The sequence below is a fragment of the Primulina huaijiensis genome, chromosome 3 (assembly GCF_012295235.1).
Source record: "Primulina huaijiensis isolate GDHJ02 chromosome 3, ASM1229523v2, whole genome shotgun sequence".
Classification (NCBI taxonomy): domain Eukaryota; kingdom Viridiplantae; phylum Streptophyta; class Magnoliopsida; order Lamiales; family Gesneriaceae; genus Primulina; species Primulina huaijiensis.
Window position 1 is genome coordinate 4,362,154 of NC_133308.1, and position 19,998 is coordinate 4,382,151.

A 19,998-nucleotide genomic window follows, 5' to 3' on the forward strand; every position below is an offset into this window, starting at 1 on the left:
CATTTATCATTTTCAATCGTTAGATTATATTATATCCCAATAAAATTTGAAATAAATCAGTTCTAATCATTTTCACACAAACATCAATTCCTAGTCATTATCCAAACAACCATCAATTCAATTGTCCCTCTCAAAAAGTAATTCCACACATACCTTCTCACAAATTCATCAAACAAAATTCTATCTCCAAGACATTTCCCAGCATATAAGAATCAAAGAAACATTTTTTTAAGGTTATCTCGGGCCTAAATCAAGATTGCATTTCTCGACAAAAATGTTAAGTTCACGAGCATCCGGGAAGCAAATTAAGGAATATGAGAGTAAATATTAGAAAATTATTACTTTATTTCGGAGACTGGTGGAGGCAGAGGATAGCGCTGCAATGGAGATAGGAAGAATCTTGGCAAGCAAGTCTTGAAGCTTCGAGTCATCGCATAGTGCCAAGCGAGTCAGAATTCTGTCCAGAAGTTCTTCTCTCTCTTCCTCCGATTTTCCCGACAGCGATGCCCACGGTGTTGCGTCGGCGGGGGTGGTGGTGCTGGAAGATTCCGCCATGATTTACGTTGCTTTCTTGTGTTTTTCTCCAAGTTTGTTTGAGTGTTTTTCTTGTAAAGCAAACATATGTTAAGGTGGATCACTGAGTATGGTATTTATTTTTTCAGGGAAAAATAAAATTATGTGTTAATAATAATTATTGGGTACAATTCTCTAAATATCCACTCTTTAATATTTTACAAAGCAAAAAAAATCATAAAAATAATTTTTTTATTAATTTTGAGTTATGTTACATTAATTTTTAATTTTTATATATTTCAATCAAATTAATGAATGTTATGAAAAATACCTACGTGACTTCAGAAATATTAATTTGTTAAATATCACATCAACAATTGTATCAAAATAATCGGAAATTAGAAGTTAATATATCATAATCAAACATTGATTCATAATATTGGATAATTTAATAAGAAGACAATTTTATTTATATTACCCGAGTTTAATAAGTTTTTACAAACACAAAAAAAATGTCATAGTTACGATTGTTTGTCATAGGTAATCGTTAAATCTTCTTATTTACATATTAAAAGTTAACAAATAAATTATTACGTCAAATGCTTATTTAGTTGATCTAATACTCTAAAATAAGTGCATATTTTACATATGTAATTCATTAAAAATCTACATATTAATTGAGAAATTACATAAAAATAAATAAATAAAAACTATAAGAGAATATTTATTGGATGGCTACCACATTTCAATAAAAAAATTTATTTGAAGAACATTTAGAAAAAAAATTACTTCTACAGTTATTGGTTTCGCTATAAAAAAATCGCAGTCAACCATTGGTTAACATCCATTTAACCCCTTTAAATTTTTATTTTTTTCTAATAAAATATTATTTTTTTAAATGATTAATTTATTTTAAAGATAAAATTTGTGCAGGATACCTCACCAAATTCCACCACATATATGATAAAGAATTGTTCTTTGCAGTTTATATATTGTTTGTACTCTACTTTATTAACACATTTTATCTGAAGTGCAAACAACAATTCTCCTTATTTATGATTATATATGATACTTTTTTACAAGTATTGCCATATGTATTCATAATAACTATTTGATTTAAATTAAAAAAATATAAACATATTACCAAATTTCCACTCAAAATTGAGTCACTGAGCTGACCTTTTACACGTATAATTAGAAATCTGGTAACTCAAGAATGATACCGATCCTGGATGTAAACAGTAAATATTAGTAACTAGACAAGATAGTTTCTACACCTTTTACACTTCAAGGATGTATATATAATGAAACAATACAAATACGCAAACACCCACAAGAAGTTGACTCCAAGGAACGCATACGATACAATACGAGGAGAATGCTACCAGTGGGAAAGGAGTTAGAGTCGAGATCTCTTGGTGCACAACACATGGATGGAAGTACGTATGTTTTTACATCACTTCTATAAATCCATGGACATTAGAATCCTTTGATCTTTTGATAAAGGAGACAAAGCAGCTTCGATGACCTGCAGATCCATCCAAAATGCTGTCTATAGATTCACATCATAAAGATTACAGCAAACGAAAGGTATGACAATCCATTCAAAATTGGTTCTTCTAAGATTTGAAAATATAACACAAATGTAACATGGAAAATAAGTTTAATAGGATTTATCAAATACGACGCATCTATGGTTGTCCATTTTACATGAGTTTAATCAGTGGAAGCTTTTGAAATGCTTTTTCTGCAGTCTCGGTTGGCCATTAAACGTTGTTTGCCAAACATTTAATGATGGACAAAAACCATATCACTAGAGTCACTAGCCCTTGTGATATCTTTGTGGAGAATTTGATAAACAAGACGGTTTAACAATAATTGAAGAGGGACTATAGAATATGAGAGCAAGGGTACCTTGAAGCCAGTTTTTCTGTATAGATCCTGGGCAGGCCTGTTGTCTGAATTTACATGAACAAAAAGCTGCTTCATACCTGTTGGTACAACAGTAATCGGAGAAAAGATATTAATTAATGGCAATGTATGACACATACAGAGCAAAACAAACAAGCAGAACCAGTAACAATGTTGAAAGTTAAGATATGAGACCTGACACCATGGCAACATCCGTGGCTAAGTATATCATGTTTGAGGCAATACCCTGACGTCGAGCAAACTTTGCCACACACACATTTGCAATATAAGCATATTTATGCATTTCCAGGGGATCTTGGTTCGCCAAAACAGCAGAATATCTCTTAATATCCTACAAAATAAGGAATAACTTCCACCGAGTTAGGTCGGAAATTAAGGAACACGTTATAATCACATAAAAGTGCACATGTTCATGCGTAGAATATAATGCAAAAGAAGGCTCAGTTTGGGAGACTGAAGAATCTTTTCTTGTTGAAAAGATAAGTGGAAAAGTGATGAAGGAAATATCAAATAACAGCATGACAACATATATGACAAATGATACTTCCTGAGTTACAGCTGTTATAAACGCTGCACCATTGCTATCTCACACACAATAATGCTAGGTCATGTTTGAAATCCACAACATTTCGTGAGCACAAGATTGTACCTCAGGATATGTCTCTCCCTGCACAAATTGTCGAATACTCAAGTCCAAAGTTCCCACTATACTATTTAGGACCGTTCTTCTAACATTTTTCTCTTCCTTTTTAACCTGCATGGTCAAAAAAACATCAGTAAATTTTGAGCCTCTGAATAAGAGCTGCAGATACGAGATACAACGTTTTATGATCATATAACCTATAATTGAAGATGCACATAAACAGAAGAGCAGAATGGTGCCAACAGATGATTTTGGTACAGGTTAGAGGACGAGGTCGATATACTGAGGTTCTAAGCTGCGGCACATCATCAACATAGACTAGACTACTAATTATTTTGCCAGAAATCTAATAAATAGTAAAAGGAAAAAAGGGAATGAGCGTCAAAGCATGGTATAGATTAATAAATAGACAAAAAATAGAGATTTTCTCGAACTACTACAGCGTCAGGGTACTAAACAAATGAATAAGAAAACACTTGACAAACACAATTATCTCAAAACTTTAAAAGGATTAAGTGAAATACTTGTGTCACTGTTTGCATTACTTACAGCAACTAAGCAAAAGCAGTTCAACGATTTCCCTTCCTGGCCAAAACATCTTCGCTTCAAAGCGTAAAATTCCTGCCAATATGAGATGAATAGATTGAGAGAGCATTATAGTCCAGGAATAGATCATATATTGCATGGCGCTAAAGGAATTGAAGCTCATCACAAGAACTTGTAATGAACGAAATCTAAAGCACACGTGAGCTTGTCCCAGAAATAGAAAGCATATTCGGAAATAATATTCAACACAAAGCCAATTAATGTCCACAACCAAAACTGCGAACTGGCAATTAACAGCATTAACCAGTGGCATTGGCGCTTAATTTGGATACTGTGCATCAAGACAAAACAGTAACGAGGTTCTGACAACAAAAAAACTTACCATTGAATAAGAAGAACGTATATTTATCAGCTTAATTCAAGTCATCAGTGATAAAGAAAATTCAGGGGGTACAATATGATCCTAAAAAACCCCACTCCCAATCTATATAGACTTGCCTGTTCAGCATACTTTCTTTTATAACTATCAACATGCCTGAAATGACAAAATGATCATTTTAATCAATGGACACAAAAATTGACAATTTAGGATATACAGCAGAAAGATTCTTTAATATGTGTGGGTGGGCATTAGTGGAGCATGTTGAATCACAATCAAGTAGGGAATAGAAACTACAAAATTCAGATAATTGACCTCATGTAAGACAAGGATTCCCAATGGGCTTCTGCTCGCAGCCATGCCGCTGTCTGCCATTTTAAGTCAAACATGGAGACAAGAAATCTGATGTTCTTTCAGAAAAATACAGACACCATGGTACAAACATAAACTAAAATGATGATTTTGGTTGGGTGCATCATATATACATTATACAGAGTGGAAAAGAAAAAAAAAACCAACCCAATATTCTTCATCCAGGATAGCCCCACGAGCAACAAAACGACCAAAGTTTCGCCTTTGAAGGCCAGTGCACTCCTGATCAGTAAGTTGAAGACGGTCGAAGGAGAGTTCAGGTAGCTTTGATGTTTCATTCTTGGATAAACCCAAGTTCTGGATATTTTGGTCATTGTTGCATTGAACTTCAAGATGTTTCCATCTATAATATTGAGCAGGGAATGTCTCCCTATAAGGTTAAGTAAGGTGCAATGAATAAGTAACTGAATAATTGTTCATTTAGAAAGCAGTAAGGTCTGGTAAAGACGAAAAGAAAACTTTTGTTATGTGACTGTGCGTAGGATCTTGTTTTGGGCCAGGATATGACGCGATCATGTAAATCTGAGAGTGTATTGTATTTGCTGGATTTCCTTCCTTTTCTCCCTATGGTGTGGCTCGTGTAAGTAGAGGCTCGTCAAGAGAGAACCTCACAATCTCGTGCCATATGCGGCAGTAAAATGACAGTTAAAGTTTTCCTTTTCATTTCCACTGAATGTAAAATACAAGGCTTATTCCTAATCTTCCAAACAAATTTTCAAAAAGAAAAACAAACGAAACCAATCCTTTGTCCTATCTGTTATCCAGATGGAATTTTTATCAACAAAAATCTAGAAACCAGAAGATGAACCAAGCAACCCTATCTGCCGCATGTTTCCCGAATCTTCATGCGTATATCTCTAATAAACTTGTTTCCTTGATCTGGGCTGGACCTCTTGTGTATCTGGGCTTTGGGCTCTAACATCACTCTCCCCGTCGACGTCATGGTTGTCCTCAAACATAAAAGAAGGGTGTTGCTCAGCAAGGGTGAGAACATCCTCCCAAGAAGCATCCGCCGGGAAGAGTCCTTCCCAATGTATCAACAATTCAGTGCGACCTTGACGAACACGCTGGTCAAGTACAGCCCGTGGTGCTGGTTTGAAGTCCTGCTGGAATGGTGGTAAAGTTGTGATGTCCGTCGAGGTGCCATGGAAAGGCTTCTAGCAAGATACATGGAAAACTGGGTGAAGATGTGGATCAGCGGGGAGTTCGAGTTTGTATGCCACCTCTTCAATACGAGACGCTACTGAGAGATGGTCAAAGAACTTTGGAGAGAGCTTATTTCTCGCAGCTAAACTCAGATGGCAGTACAGCTGTAATCTAAGAAGAATTAAGTCCCCAACACTGAACTGAACATCACGATGGAAGGCATTGTATGTTTGCTTCATAATGTTCTGGCCAGTCAGTAACAGCTCCCGAAGGTTAAAGAGAACCACATCAAGATGTCGAAGTTCGATGTCCACTAAAACTAATTTGGACAGGCCGGGGCAGTAAGTAACTAGGCTCGGGGGTGGTCGACCATACACCACCTCAAAGGGAGTCGTGCGTAGCGCTGAATGGAAGTTGGAATTATAGCAGAATTCTGCGGAATTATAGCAGAATTCTGCCGAAGGTTGCCAGTCCACCCACTTTCGGGGGTAATCGCCTGAGAAACAGCATAGGTACATGAGAATTATGCGATTAACCACCTCGGTTTGACCATCGGACTGAAGGTGATGAGCCAAACTGAAGCATAATGGAGAGGCGCTGAGTCAAAAAAGTTCGCACCAAAACGAGCTAGTGAAAGTCGGGTCCTGATCGCTGACCATAGTTTCTGGAAACCATGAAGTTTGAAAAATTGTCAAAGAAAAGTCTAGCCACCGACACCGCTGTATAAGGATGAGACAGCGGCAAGAATTGTGCATATTTGGAAAACCGGTCAACCACCAAAAGTAACTGGTAGGGGGAGACCCTCCACGAAATCCAAGGAGATATCCAACCATATGTGGTGAGGAACGGGCAACGGTCGTTAGTAACCCGGCCGATTTGAGTGTTTCCACTTTATTGCGCTGGCAAGTGGAGTACGCAGCCACAAAATCCAGCACCTATTTTTTCATGCCCGCGCAATAGAAATCGCGAGAAATACGCCCAAGGGTTTTCTGATATCCCTCGTGATGGCCATTGTGGATCATAGATATAATCTGGGGAAACGGTGAAGCTGGTGGCAGAAAAATGCGGCCCTTGAAGAGGAGGAGGCCATCGTGGACAGCCCAAGCATCCTTCGGGTTGGAAAGCGGAATGCGCTGCACATGCTGCTGAACAACAGAAGAGGCGGAGTGTTTGTCGAAAACTGAAGATATTGTGACTATGTTGGAAAATTGTGTAAATAATATTTTGTAAATCTTTAATTGATATTGTGTATCTTAAATTGATATAAGTGTATATTTGGTTTCCTTAAACCAGGGGATTGCTAGGATTAAGATCTAGGATTTCCATTATAAATAATTAAGTATGTTGTATTATTATCATGAAGCTATTGGAAAATAATACAAGAAATTATTCTCTGATTTTTGACATGGTATCAGAACCCGTTTTTTCTAAATTCAAGTTTTTTTTCTACCCGATAGCTCTATCGTTCTCTTCATTCCTTAATCATGTCTGATTATGAAGCTTCCAAAAAAGTTGTAGTTGTGAAGCAATCTGCCAAATCGGAGGATGTAAATCTCAATTCAATGACCGGCGACTTGCAAAACATCGAACGAACTATCGTTTGGATGGAAAGAACTACTTGAAATGGTCCCGATTTGTGCGGACTTATTTGAAGGGAAAAAGGAGAATTAGTCACCTTCTTGGGACTGGACTCAAACTAGGAGAAGAAGGCTTCGATGCGTGGCATGAAGCTGATTATATGGTCATGTCGTGGCTGTGGGAGTCGATGGATCCAACGATCAGTGAAACTGTCACGTTTTTTACATATGCAAAGGCCATTTGGGAGTCAATCAAACGAACCTATTCGAAGGCTCGTGATACTGCCCATGTTTACGAAATCAAAATAAAGGCGGGACTTGCCAAGCAAGGAAATAAACCGATCACTGAGTACGCCAACGAACTTCAAAATCTTTGACATGAACGTGATCACTATTGGGTCATTGTGATGAACTGTCTAGAAATGCCTCAACTCTAAAACAATTCATTGATAAGGACCGAGTTTATGATTTCTTACTGGATTGAACCCAGAATTCGATTAAGTAAGGGTCCAAATTCTAGGAAAAGATAAGATACCATCTTTGGAAGAAACAATCTCTTTGATTCAGGCGGAAGAAAGTCGGAGAAGTGTGATGCTTGAGCCTCAAAATTCTGAGGGGTCGGAGACGGTCGCGAAGATCCCAGAACGTCATGTTAAAGAGTATGGAAGGGCGGAAATATCAAAAGTTGAAACCTGAGGGGGTAAGAAAGATTTATGGTTCACGTATTGTAGAAAGACTGGACACACCAAGGACAAGTGCTGGAAATTACATGGCAGAAACAAGGACTGGAATCAACGATGGGGACAGACCAGAAACATAAACCAAGCCAACTTTACGGTTAACCAGCCAAGTCAAGAAGGTGACCCAAGACTGAATGAACTCAGCAAGGAAGAGGTTGAAAGACTTCGAAAACTCCTTGGGAATGAAAAGAAAATCACTGGTACTTGCTCCTTAGCCCATTCATGTAAGTCTCTTATCTCTCTAGGATTAAATGCCTCAGATAAAGCTGTTAGAAATTTGTGGATTGTCTATTCAAGAGCCACATACCATATGACCCATTCCGCACTTAAATTCAACAACTACACACCTTGTTCAAGCAACTGAAAGTTAACCATTGCTGATGGTTCTATTACCACTGTTGCTGGGATAGGCAGTAGTATCCAGATCAGTCCCACAATTACACTTCACAATGTTCTTCACATGCCAAGACTATCCACCAGCCTAATATCTATCAAAAACTTACCTTAACCTGAAATGTAATGTGCTTTTTTATCCATCTCATTGTGTATTTCAGGACCGGGAAACGGGGAGGAAAATTGGACGTGCTAGGGAAGAAAACGGGCTATATTTTCTTGAGGATATTGGCAACTTGAACAGCGTTAGGAATAAAGTGTCTTCGTCTTTTTTGTCATCTTCAAATAAAGATAACATTTGGCTTCATCATTTCCGATTAAGTCATCCATCTTTTGGAGTTTTAAAACCTACGTTTTCGTTGTTATTTGTGGGGTTAAGAAATGAACGTCTTCATTGTGATGTTTGTGAGTTTGCAAAACATAAACGTGTAAACTTTCCAATAAGCAATAAAAGACGTGTTACTCCTTTTTATCTAATCCATAGTAATGTTTGGGCACCTTCGATTACTTCTAATATATCTGGATCTCAATGGTTTGTCTCATTTATTGATGATTGCACTCAGATTTCATGGATATTCCTTCTCAAAAATAAGTCTGATGTTAGTACTGTGTTTCAAAATTTTCATTCTATGATTCAGAATCAATTTGGAGAAAAAATCAAAAAAATTAGATTCGATAACGCAAGAGAATATTTCGATCACACCTTGTCTTCCTATTTTGAAAATGAGGGAATTATACATGAATCATCTTGCTCTTATACCCCACAACAAAACGGAGTGGCGGAAAGGAAAAATGGTCATTTGCTAGCTACAACCCGAGCTCTTCTTTTTCATAAAAATGTTCCAAAAAATTATTGGGGAGAAGCCTTACTAACAGCTGCATACATCAAAAACCGTCTGCCCTCAAAAACATTAGGTTTTAGAAGTCCAATCTAGGTAGTGTCTGAGTTTTTCCCTAACCTTGACAAAGATTCTCACCTCAACCCAAAAATTTTTGGCTACACAGCATTTGTTCATGTTCGTAACAAAGGAAAGTTGGATCATAGAGCTCTTAAGTGTATCTTTGTTGGGTATTCATCAACCCAAAAAGGCTGCAATTGTTATCATCCTGCTACCAAGAAATTTTTTGTTTTTATGGATGTTACTTTAGATGAAGACGCATCATACTTTGCCCAACCATGTCTTCAAGAGGAAGCAGTACATGTTCTTGAAGATAATGATAGAGATTTTTTCTTACTTGAGTTACCTTCAGCCACTCTGGCATCCCCAACTCCTTCCATTCCAGTCTCTGTTGAGCCAAGTCACTCTTTGAATAAGTCCCTTAACAGCAAGCAATTTGACCGTGTATACTCAAGAAGAAAAAGGCCCGAAGCTGCCCACGAGCAAATCCAAGAATCCAAACATAATTCTGAAAATGAGGTATGTCCAGAAAAAGCTATATCTTGTGATTATGATCTGCCTATTGCTGCTCGAAAAGGAACAACGGAATGCACTAAAAAACCTCTTTATCCAATTGCCAATTTTGTAACCTTTCAAAATTTCACTATATCACATAGAGCTTTCTTGGTAAATTTAAACACTATTCACATTCCTAATACTTTATCTAAGGCATTATCTAATGAAAATTGGAGAGTTGCTATGAAAATTGAAATGTAGGCGCCGGAAAAGAACAAAACATGGGAAATTGTTGATCTCCCACCAGGAAAGAAGGTCGTGGGTTGCAAATTGATGTTTACAATAAAGTACAAATCTGATGGCTCACTGGAGAGGTACAAGGCCAGACTTGTTGCAAAGGGCTATACACAAACCTATGGTGTTTATTATCAAGAGACACTCGCTCCAGCTGCCAAGATGAATACATTCCGAATCTTATTGTCTTTAGCAGCCAACTTTAACCGGAACTTAGAGCCGTTTGATGTAAACAATGCATTCCTTCACGGTGACCTAGAAGAAGAAATATACGTGGATGTTCCTCCAGGATTCGATAAAGATTTTGAGGGCTCTAAAGTTTGCAAATTAAAGAAGGCATTATATGGCCTTAAACAATCACCAAGGGCTTGGTTTGGGAGGTTCACCAAAGCAATGCTTGTTTATGGATACAGACAACGCCAAGGAGACCATACTTTGTTCTTTAAACATTCCGACTCAGGGGGAGTTACAATCATATTGGTATATGTGGATGATATAGTCGTGACTGGAAACAATGAAGATGAAATGCAAGCTTTGAGGAGTTGTTTGGCAAAAGAGTTTGAGATGAAAGAACTTGGGAGATTGAAGTATTTTCTTGGAATAGAAGTAGTTCATGAAAGGGATCTTTATCTCACAACTAAAGTATATCACAGACCTACTGTCTAAAACTGGAATGCTAGCTTGCAAACCAGCCCCTACACCAATTGATGCTAACCACAGACTTGGTGATGACAAGGATGGACTTGTGGTTGACAAAGAGAGGTATCAAAGACTGGTTGGTGAGCTTATCTATCTTGCTCATACCAGATCAAATATTGCATACACTGTGGGGGTTATAAGTCAACTTTCTCGGCCTATATTCCACCTGAAAATCATACCCCAGCAGTTTGCTAATCCAATGTTATTGAGGTGAGGTTAGAATACGCTGCTACAACAAATATTTTAGATTGTAGTGATCGGTCCGAACGACAAAAGAATTTCCACAGAAATATGAATGCCAATGACGGATTACCTTTGCGAGACCAATAAGTTCACTCTCATAGGCGGGTAACTTCTTATGTCGTAAAGTAAGCTGGCGGTTAAAAAATGCAATGGAGAGGTCATACTGTTGAAGAACAACCCCCAACCCAATACGGAAGCATCACATTCGACCACAAAAAGAATCAAAAAATCTAGAAGAGCCAACACTGGTGTAGTAGTAAGCGCCAGCTTAAGCTTTACAAGACTTCCAAGGCGGCGGCTGACCAAACAAAAGAATTTTTGCGCAGCATATCAGTGAGCAGGGCTGCGATAAGGCCATAGTTTTCACAAACTTACGGTAATTGCCCGTGAGCCCAAGAAAGCCACGGAGTGCACGGACTGAGGTCGGTTGAGGCCATTTGGTGATTGCTGCAATTTTGTCATTATCAACCGCAACTCCCTCCCGAGAGACTTGATGACCGAGATAGGCAAGCGTTGGTCAGACGAAAGAGCACGTCGATTTCTTGAGGAAGAGCTGCTGATCCCGGAGAATGGAAAACACCATACGTAGGTGAAGAAGGTGGTCCTCCCAAGACTGGGAAAAAATAAGGATGTCATCGAAAAATACTAGAACAAACTTGCGTAAGAATTCCAGGAAGAGTGAGTTCATCAAGGCTTGAAACATGGACGGTGCATTCGTACGTCCAAAAGACATAACGAAGAATTCAAACATAGCTCTGATGTAGCTCTCGCATCCTGCGGGTATTTTCTACCTTTGTCAAACGCTTAATGATTGGAATTGGTATGGACTCTGGACTTTCCGACAGCACCCTGCGAACAAGGGCCATTGAGGCGCTCATAAAGCCGTGCTAAGTGCATGGCCGTGGTGAGATCAAGGGGGCGCTGTACCTGCACGTCAATTGCGATATGCTCCTTGAGCCCGCTAATGAAGATCTGGACTTCCCGTTTGCTTGTAAGAGAACTCGCGTGGGCCACGGGTTGTTCGAAGTGGCGCTGGAAGTCATCAACAGATCCAGTCTGCCTTAATTTGGACAATTCACCCAACTCGTCGTCTTGAAAAGAAGTCCCAAAGCGGAGGAGCCAGTAGGTTTTAAAATCGGCCCGCGACAAATTGGGCATGTCCAATCAAGCTTTAAAAACCATAACTGAGCGTGGCCCTCCAGATGAAAGGGTGCGGCTCCCAATTTAGAACTGAAGCCATCAGTCTTGTTGTGGTCATCGTGGTGTTTATGGTTGCTGCCTTTGCGATCAGAACGAAGCATGGTGAATTCTACAAAGCAGGTGGTGAGATCAAGCATGTGGCGATCTGAAGTTTCCTTGTCTTCCTTATATATTTTCATGAAGGCCTCCAACTGTTGCGAAATAGCCTTCAAGTCTCCGATAACGGCTGGCTCAGCTGATACAACGATGTTATGTGACCATGCGTAGGATCTCGTTACGGGTCGGGATACGGGGAGATCGTGTAAATCCGTGTGTATTGTGTTTGTTGGATTTCCTTCCTTTTCTCCCTATGGTGTGGCTCATGTATGCAGAAGCTCATCAAGAAAGCACCTCGTGATCTCGTGCGATATGCAGCAGTAAAATGAGAGTTAGACCAGCCAACATTTAAGTAGTTCATCGCGACTCAGGCAATCCTCCTAACTTTTTTCAATAAAAGCATTTAAAACTTCCTCCAAACGAAAGAGTGAGACCAACAGTTTCGAAATTTCTTCCATGAAAAAATGAAATTTGAAACCCAGGTAAACATGAGCACATTACAATTAAGTATGAAATGATAAATAAATACCTAGTAAACATGTCGATAACAGGGGTGGAATCGCGTTTGTTGCTCGATATCAAGCACGTTAATTTCTGCTGCTGGACTTTAAATTCCAGTAAAAAGTTACTCTTCAGCTCCATTTCTTCTCCTTTATCTTCCGTGTGTCATCAAATCAAATGGGAGACCGTCAAACAACCGATTAGCATCAAGACAAACACATAACGAACGATCGACGCAAAATCTATCCTCATTTATGTGTTTCCTCGCGAAATCAAGAATCGGAAGTGAATATAGAGAATTAGTGGGAACGAATCGATAGAAATGGGGATTTTTTGTTTTCTTTTTTATCTTATTCAGAAAATGGCAAGCGTCGAGAGGTCGGCATGAGGTTTGTATGCGCTGTTCGGTAAACTGGGTCCACAAATTGTAATCAACGACTTTGGTTCGTAAAACAGATGTTTTTTTTTTCTTCTCTCAAAACTAAAATCGCATTTCTATATTTGACTGGCTCGGAATGCTGTTTAAAATGGCTGTGATCCCAAGTAAAACATCGTTGTAGAGGCGAATATATGTTAGGCACATATATGTAATAATTTAATTAATGTGTGTACTTATAAATAATATAATAATTTAATAATTTATATTATTAGACCTCTTGGTTTTGGTAATGACAAAGAATAACTTAGTGTATTAGATCAAGCTATCGTTTGTTCATTGTTAGAGGTATTCAACAATTTCCGTAAAATCATTTCAGCAGGTCTCGCAATACTAAAACACTTGATCGCCTCTTGCGCATTAGTATGTGGAAAACTACTTAAGTGTTAATTCTATTCAATAATATCTATAAACAGTCGAGTCAACATATCTTACAATAATCTAATCTGCTTTTCAGAAAANTCTTGGAGTGATGGCTGATGAGCAGTGAATAAGTATCAAGGATCTTCAAGGGTTTCTGTCAAACCACTCGGCTGTTTCTTACCAACATCGTTTAGGCTGATTCTCCAAGATCGTTTAGGCATTTTCTGGACGGTTTGAGTTGAATGATTCATCATCTTATTTTTATATTGGTTGTTAGACTGTGTGTCTCAACCGTTGTAAGAAGCTATTAGGAGTTTCAATTTAGGCAATAGATAAGTCCTAATATCGAAGTAGATTGTTACAAGTTTTGTAAAACCAAAGTCTTCTATTGAAATCTTTTCATAAGTAGAAGAATGGGTGACGTAAGAGCTTGAGCCTCTGAACATAGGAATCCTCTTTTGAGCTTTAGATTAATGATATCTTCAAATGCATGGGCCTAATTATATGTTCCAAAAAAAATGTATAATAGAGGATCAACAAATTTTTTTATATATTTTATTTGTTTATCGTTATACTTCATAAAAAGAATCACACTTTTACTTTATAAAAAGATATGTTTGTTTTTTTTTCCTTTCATGTTAACATACTATTGAAATTATTTTATTTTCAATTTATAAATACACATGTATTTATATAATCATATATCATGAAATATATATAAATTATTATATTATATATTATTTATGCATATATACATATATTAATTATATATATGTGCCTAATATATAAATCATTATGTATTGCAAATCACCAGCATGTACAAGAGTGTGGAATGGATTCTCAATTTCCACTTCTCCGCCTCTTGTATTGGCGGGGGAATGGAAAATTATTTTCATTTTATTTTTACAATAATTTGAAAATTTCCAAGATATTTTGATAAAAGTCTTTCAAAAATACTATATTCTAATTAAAAAAAAACCCACAGTGTTGATTTAAATTTTGCTAAAAATCATTCATAAATAATTAATGGCCTAATAATTATGAATTTTACATTTTATAATTAACATTTTAATAATAGATTAATTAGTTTAGCTCTAATATCATAAACTCCTTATGTCTTTAGAGTGTGCAACCTTTAAAAAGATACGATTCTTCATTTTTCACTTTTAAAAAATTCAGTTTTTTATACCCCAAATTTTGTTTCTGCTTAATTTAATTCAAATCCGAAACTGATCACATATTGATTTTGATTATTTAAAAGTGATTATGTTATTTTGGTAAATAAATAAGAATTTTTAACACTTTTGCACTCAATATTGAGTAGGTCTCATGTGAGACCGTCTCACGGATTAAGATCCGTGAGACGGGTCAACCCTATCCATATTCACAATAAAAATAATACTCTTAGCATAAAAAATAATACTTTTTCATGGATGACCCAAATAAAAGATTCGTCTCACAAATACGACCCTCACACAAGTTTTTGCCCTCAATATTTGTGTATAAACAAACATTATTATTCTTTACATTCATTTAGATTTTGTGTAACGTCTGCTGATTCCATTTTCATTAAAAAAATTTTAAACATCACATGTTATTACAGAACTAGACACATCATCATATATCACACAGCACAAAAATCTTCTTAAAAAATTAAAAAATAACTTACACCCTCAACACGATATAATTTTTTCCCCGGCAGGAAAAAAACAAAAATATTAAATATGTCATGCTATATATCCGATTACTTTTAGAAATTGTCCTTTTAAAAAAATTTATAGAAATTGAAATGAAACAAAATCTAGCCCAAAGTTTCGTAAATGTGTTGGTCAGAAGAACATATACAGTTTGAGCCAAAATCATATCAATACATAAATCCATGGAGCCATCAGGGAATTAACTTCAAATGCCACCATTGTTCATCAACATTTTCCCTGTCAAACCACAGCCCAGAGCCTCGTCAGGAATCTTGTTGATCCGACGAACACCTTCTGCGAAAATAACCCCCATTCCCATATGCAAATGCGGCTCGATGTGACAATGGAATGCCCACACCCCGGGGTTATCCGCCACAAATCTTAGCGCAGTCCACCCATAAGGGAAAATCACGGCGGTGTTCTTCAATGGAGGATTCTCCAGGTTGAATCTCTCCTCGTCTTTATCTGTGAACTTGCCTTCCCCATACCCAAGAACCCAGAAATCATGTCCATGCAGATGCCACGGGTGTATCTCGCTGACACTAGCCTTTAACGCGTTCGCGTTCTGAAGTATAACATCCACCGTCGTGTTGAACCTCAGCGTGTACACTCCGTTCCCATAGCTAGAATTCTGGTTTCCTGCCGGCTTCATGATATCGTACTCGCGACCGAAATCATCCGGGGGAGACTTTTGGTCGAATGCGTTGGTTAGACCGTATCTGATGGAACCCAAATAAGGTGTGGCGGGCAGGACTAATGAGACATTGTTGATAGCCCATTTCGTGTACCCGTCGATGAAATTCTGCGTATTTAGCAGCAAGATTCGCCTGTCGAGTCTTGCGGGTGGCTTAGGGGTGCCCTTTAAGGCGAAGAGTTGTTTGCTCAGAGTCACGCTGTATTTGAAATCGTTCCAGGCTGGGGCGGCTGGAGGTGGGGATATCGGCAGCTTCGAAGCGGGAGTAGGACGGTAGTTTAGTATTGTTAGACCCGGAGGAGTTTTGGGTTCTCTTCCTCGTACAGAAACTGAGATCCAGTAGTTGTTGGAAGGGTCTTGATCGGTGGTGAAAAGGACTGAGTAGCTCTCGCCGGAGTATACATCTATGTTGTCGACGGCAAATGGGTGGACGTAGTTTCCGTCGGCCTCGACCACCATCATTTTGTGATTCTATGGCATTGGGAACATATGCATCAATACCCCCATTTAATTAGCAAATTCATATCAAAAGTTATTAAGTAATCATATTAATAGTAATAGTAACTAATAAATTAAAGAGTATTTAAATTAATTTGAATTCAGAAAGAGCTTGAAATAGTAAAGTAAATGTTACCCCGATTGCTAAGTTGAGAGACGCCAATGCGGTGGAGCTAGCTATCCTGAGCCTGTAGGTTTTGTGGGGGTGCACACGGAGGAGTCGCGGTGCGTGCTGTTCATCGCCTCTTAGCTTGCACTGGCTTGTTGGGCTATGGCTAAGTTGCCCTGCCAGGGAGCAATTGTACTGCCCTCTCCCGTTGATCAGCAATGTCTGAGGTTAAAATTTTATCAATAATTTTGGCTAGTAAAAAATAAAGATATATACATATTTTTTTATATATATCCTAACTAAACTACATCGTAAGTGATATTTGAACTCAAAACGACATAAATCTTGGGTTCTCAACTTATCACTAAGTCAAGATTTGAATATACACATTCATGTACAAAGGATAATACTCAAATTTGAAAATCATACTCGAAATTTGAAAATCCCAACTAATTAATCGTCTTTAAACCATCCTTGTTTAGAATATTTCGATGCTACTTATACCAAGAAATCAGAATAGAATACACCTACAAAGGCACGTTCTTTATTTATTCTAATCTTAGCAAGTTATTGACCAGTCGTTTACCTCTGTGATGGTAATCTATAACAAAGATGGCAATTGGATAGACCGCCAAAATCTATTACGTCATCGATAACTTATAGTTCTATCTCATATCATTGTCTCAATTTTCTTATAACGTGTATATATATATATATATACTTTCTTTTTTCATTTTAGTTTAGAATCATAAATAATATATGAAAAAAAATATGAATTAAAAACATACGTTATTTCACACGTACGCACCACGACACGTGTGCNAAAATAAAATTTTAAACTTCCGCTGCGTTTGGGCACATAGAAAACCAAGATGCAACATGAACATCCTAGTTTAAAATTAAATTTACCTGAGGCTCACCAATCCAACGGAAGGGATTGGAGGAAAGATCAACCTCTTGTTCATGGGATCCCTTGTGCCACCAATCACTTAGTAAAATGTTGAATTCCTCATCATATTCAAATGGTTCCTTGTCTCCTTCCTTCACATCCACTATCAAAGAACCATACAACCCTGCCNAAAATTATTAATTTTCTAAAATTTAATTTTCCAAAATAAAATTTGATAGTTGTTTCTCTTCTAAATTGCACTAGAAATTTAGAAGATATTTTACGTATTCCTGTNTTATATTGAGTCTCGAATCTGATACTTTGTCTACCATAGACTACAAGTCATCGATTAATTAGGATAATTTATTCTCTAGGAAAATGTAAATATTTTAACAACAGAAGAAAGTGAATGATCGTGGCTGTGGGGATGAGTACGTTGGTGGTGGAATCCTCGCGTAAATTATATAATTAGGAAACACTGATTTGATGACTGAAGGGACAGAGGTGGTGCTCGCAATGTCTACTCGACATGCGTACAATTTTAGTCAATATTCTATGTCAGCATCTCATTAATTTTTTTATTTAAAATTAGTGATTCGTTTAAAAAAAAAAAAGAAAAAAGAAAAAAAGAGAGAACGTATGGTCAACATAAGAAAACAGAGAGGAAGTGGTTCTTTTATTTTTAAATTTTCGACATAAAAAAATTAATCAATTTTTTAAATTAAAACTGGCAAGAAAGAAAATAAGATGGGAAGACAATCATGAATTATTGAGTTGTGTGGTTAAAGGTACTATAATATTATATATGTAAAAGAAAAGAGTAAAAACTTGTGTGAGACGGTCTAACGGGTCGTATTTTCGTATTTTGTGAGACGGATCTCTTATTTGGGTCATCCATGAAAAAGTATTACTTTTTATGCTAAGAGTATTACTTTTTATTTTGAATATCGGTAGGAATGACCCGTCTCATAGATAAAGATTCGTGAGACCGTCTCACAAGAGACATACTCAAAAAAAAAGATCATAATCACACAAAAAATTATTTACTTTAGAAGATTCAAGTTTAATTAAAACTAACTTCGTACAAAAAGTTTAATTAATATTATGGTATTGTTATAATAAGAATACGAATATTTTAGAGACTTTAAAAACTAGACATCAACTTTAATACATAATATAAGATTATAGATAGATTATAGATATCAAACACTAGAAAAAGGAGCGCTTACAAAAAGAGAGATTAGATATGATTTTTTTTATAAAAAAAAAAAAGCACAACAATTCACCTGAGACGATTTCTTATTTGAATTATTCATGAAAAAATATTAATTTTTATTATCAGAATCATTATTTTATATTATAAATATGAACAAAATTGACTTGTTGTCGGGCGGTACATACTACTGATATTACCTTGTCAACCTTGAATCTGTATGCAAATTTTTCTCCAGGATTGATGGCACATTGCGAGATCGATGCGGTGCCATCCGCCCACGGTGTTCCAATCTGATATAATTTCAAATCGAAAAACCCAATAAATATGGAAACAAGATAATATTCCATTTGTGTGTATTAATTAAAATGGGAAAATCTCGAAACAAAATTAAATTTTAGATGCACAGCAATCACATGATTCCCATCATGCCAAATACAAGGAAAATTTAGACCAGAAATCCACACTCTCCAAATTCAAATTATAACAAATAAATTAAATTTAAATTTCCTTGGCCTTTTTAGAATGAAATACTTAAATTTAATTAGGCCCGAAACAGCAAGAGATCAGTGCTATTTAAAAAAAAAAAAAAAAAAAAAAAAAAATAAAAAAAAAAAAAAAAAAAACACCTGTCTGATTCCATGCCAGTGGATGACTACTCCTTCTGTAGGGAGCTTGTTCGTGAGCTCTACGTGAATGGTGTCCCCGGCCCGGGCCCGAATGCTGGGGCCCGGGAACTGCCCGTTGATCCCCATGACCACACCTTCTAAACCATCTGGAGACCAATGCATATACTCGACCTCCCAGCGGAAATGCCTGGACTTGCCACCCGAAGCTGGGATTGTGAGAAATAAATTCAGTATCACGAAACAAGAAACAAGAACTAATGAATCCATACAAAAAAAACCCCCACTTTTTCTTTTTCCTTTTGTTTTGGTTGAGGGGGTGGTATGATTCAAGAGACAGCCGCTGTGAGTTCTATATATATACATACAAATGTATGTATGTATATATATATATAAACGTGAGTGATACAAATTACAAACATAGAAACAAATATCATTCAACAATAAGAGTATTTAGGGTAGTTTTGTAATTTCAAAAGTAATGTGCAGTTTAAAATGTAATTTTTATTGTATGAACATCGTTTTTATTTCTTTTTTTTAGTACAATAAGATAAGGGGATTCGAACTTTAGTATAGAAAGAAGGGGCAGCAGATGAGACTAGTTAAGCTAGAAGTCCGATCTCATTTTTATTTCTTTTTTTTGTAACACAATGTATGGATTCATGTGAAAAATAATTGTATCTCTATTACAATCTTCGAACTCGACTTTGACCTCGATCTCGACCTCGACAGAAGAGTTGAAACACCACCCATATGATTGCATCGACCAAACCGGGGTAATACCTCATGCTACATTGACAATAAA

At 36.9% G+C, this 19,998-nt stretch overlaps 3 protein-coding genes across 3 annotated transcripts in view; all 3 read right to left on the reverse strand.

Moving 5' to 3' along the window:
• LOC140973208 (uncharacterized) overlaps positions 1 to 600 on the reverse strand; it is a 33,318-nt gene extending 32,718 nt beyond the window's left edge. The window contains exon 1 of the mRNA XM_073435832.1: positions 343 to 600. Within this exon, the coding sequence (XP_073291933.1) occupies positions 343 to 555 (213 nt within the window). The 5' untranslated portion in view covers positions 556 to 600. The remainder of the gene's footprint in view (positions 1 to 342) is intronic.
• Positions 601 to 1,643: 1,043 nt separating this feature from the next.
• Positions 1,644 to 13,068, reverse strand: LOC140973212 (GCN5-related N-acetyltransferase 6, chloroplastic-like). The gene is made up of 7 exons (XM_073435839.1): positions 12,697 to 13,068; positions 4,533 to 4,755; positions 3,638 to 3,709; positions 3,095 to 3,199; positions 2,620 to 2,776; positions 2,428 to 2,504; positions 1,644 to 2,041 (listed from the first exon to the last, which is right to left on the reverse strand). The coding sequence occupies exons 1-7, from the start codon at positions 12,807 to 12,809 to the stop codon at positions 1,976 to 1,978; spliced, it is 813 nt and encodes a 270-aa protein (XP_073291940.1). The 5' UTR covers positions 12,810 to 13,068; the 3' UTR covers positions 1,644 to 1,975.
• Positions 13,069 to 15,217: 2,149 nt separating this feature from the next.
• Positions 15,218 to 19,548, reverse strand: LOC140971990 (L-ascorbate oxidase-like). The gene is made up of 5 exons (XM_073434461.1): positions 19,197 to 19,548; positions 18,756 to 18,860; positions 17,375 to 17,545; positions 16,493 to 16,687; positions 15,218 to 16,329 (listed from the first exon to the last, which is right to left on the reverse strand). Exons 1-5 carry the CDS (start codon positions 19,461 to 19,463, stop codon positions 15,370 to 15,372), a joined length of 1,698 nt encoding a protein of 565 aa, XP_073290562.1. The 5' UTR covers positions 19,464 to 19,548; the 3' UTR covers positions 15,218 to 15,369.
• Positions 19,549 to 19,998: the final 450 nt, after the last annotated feature.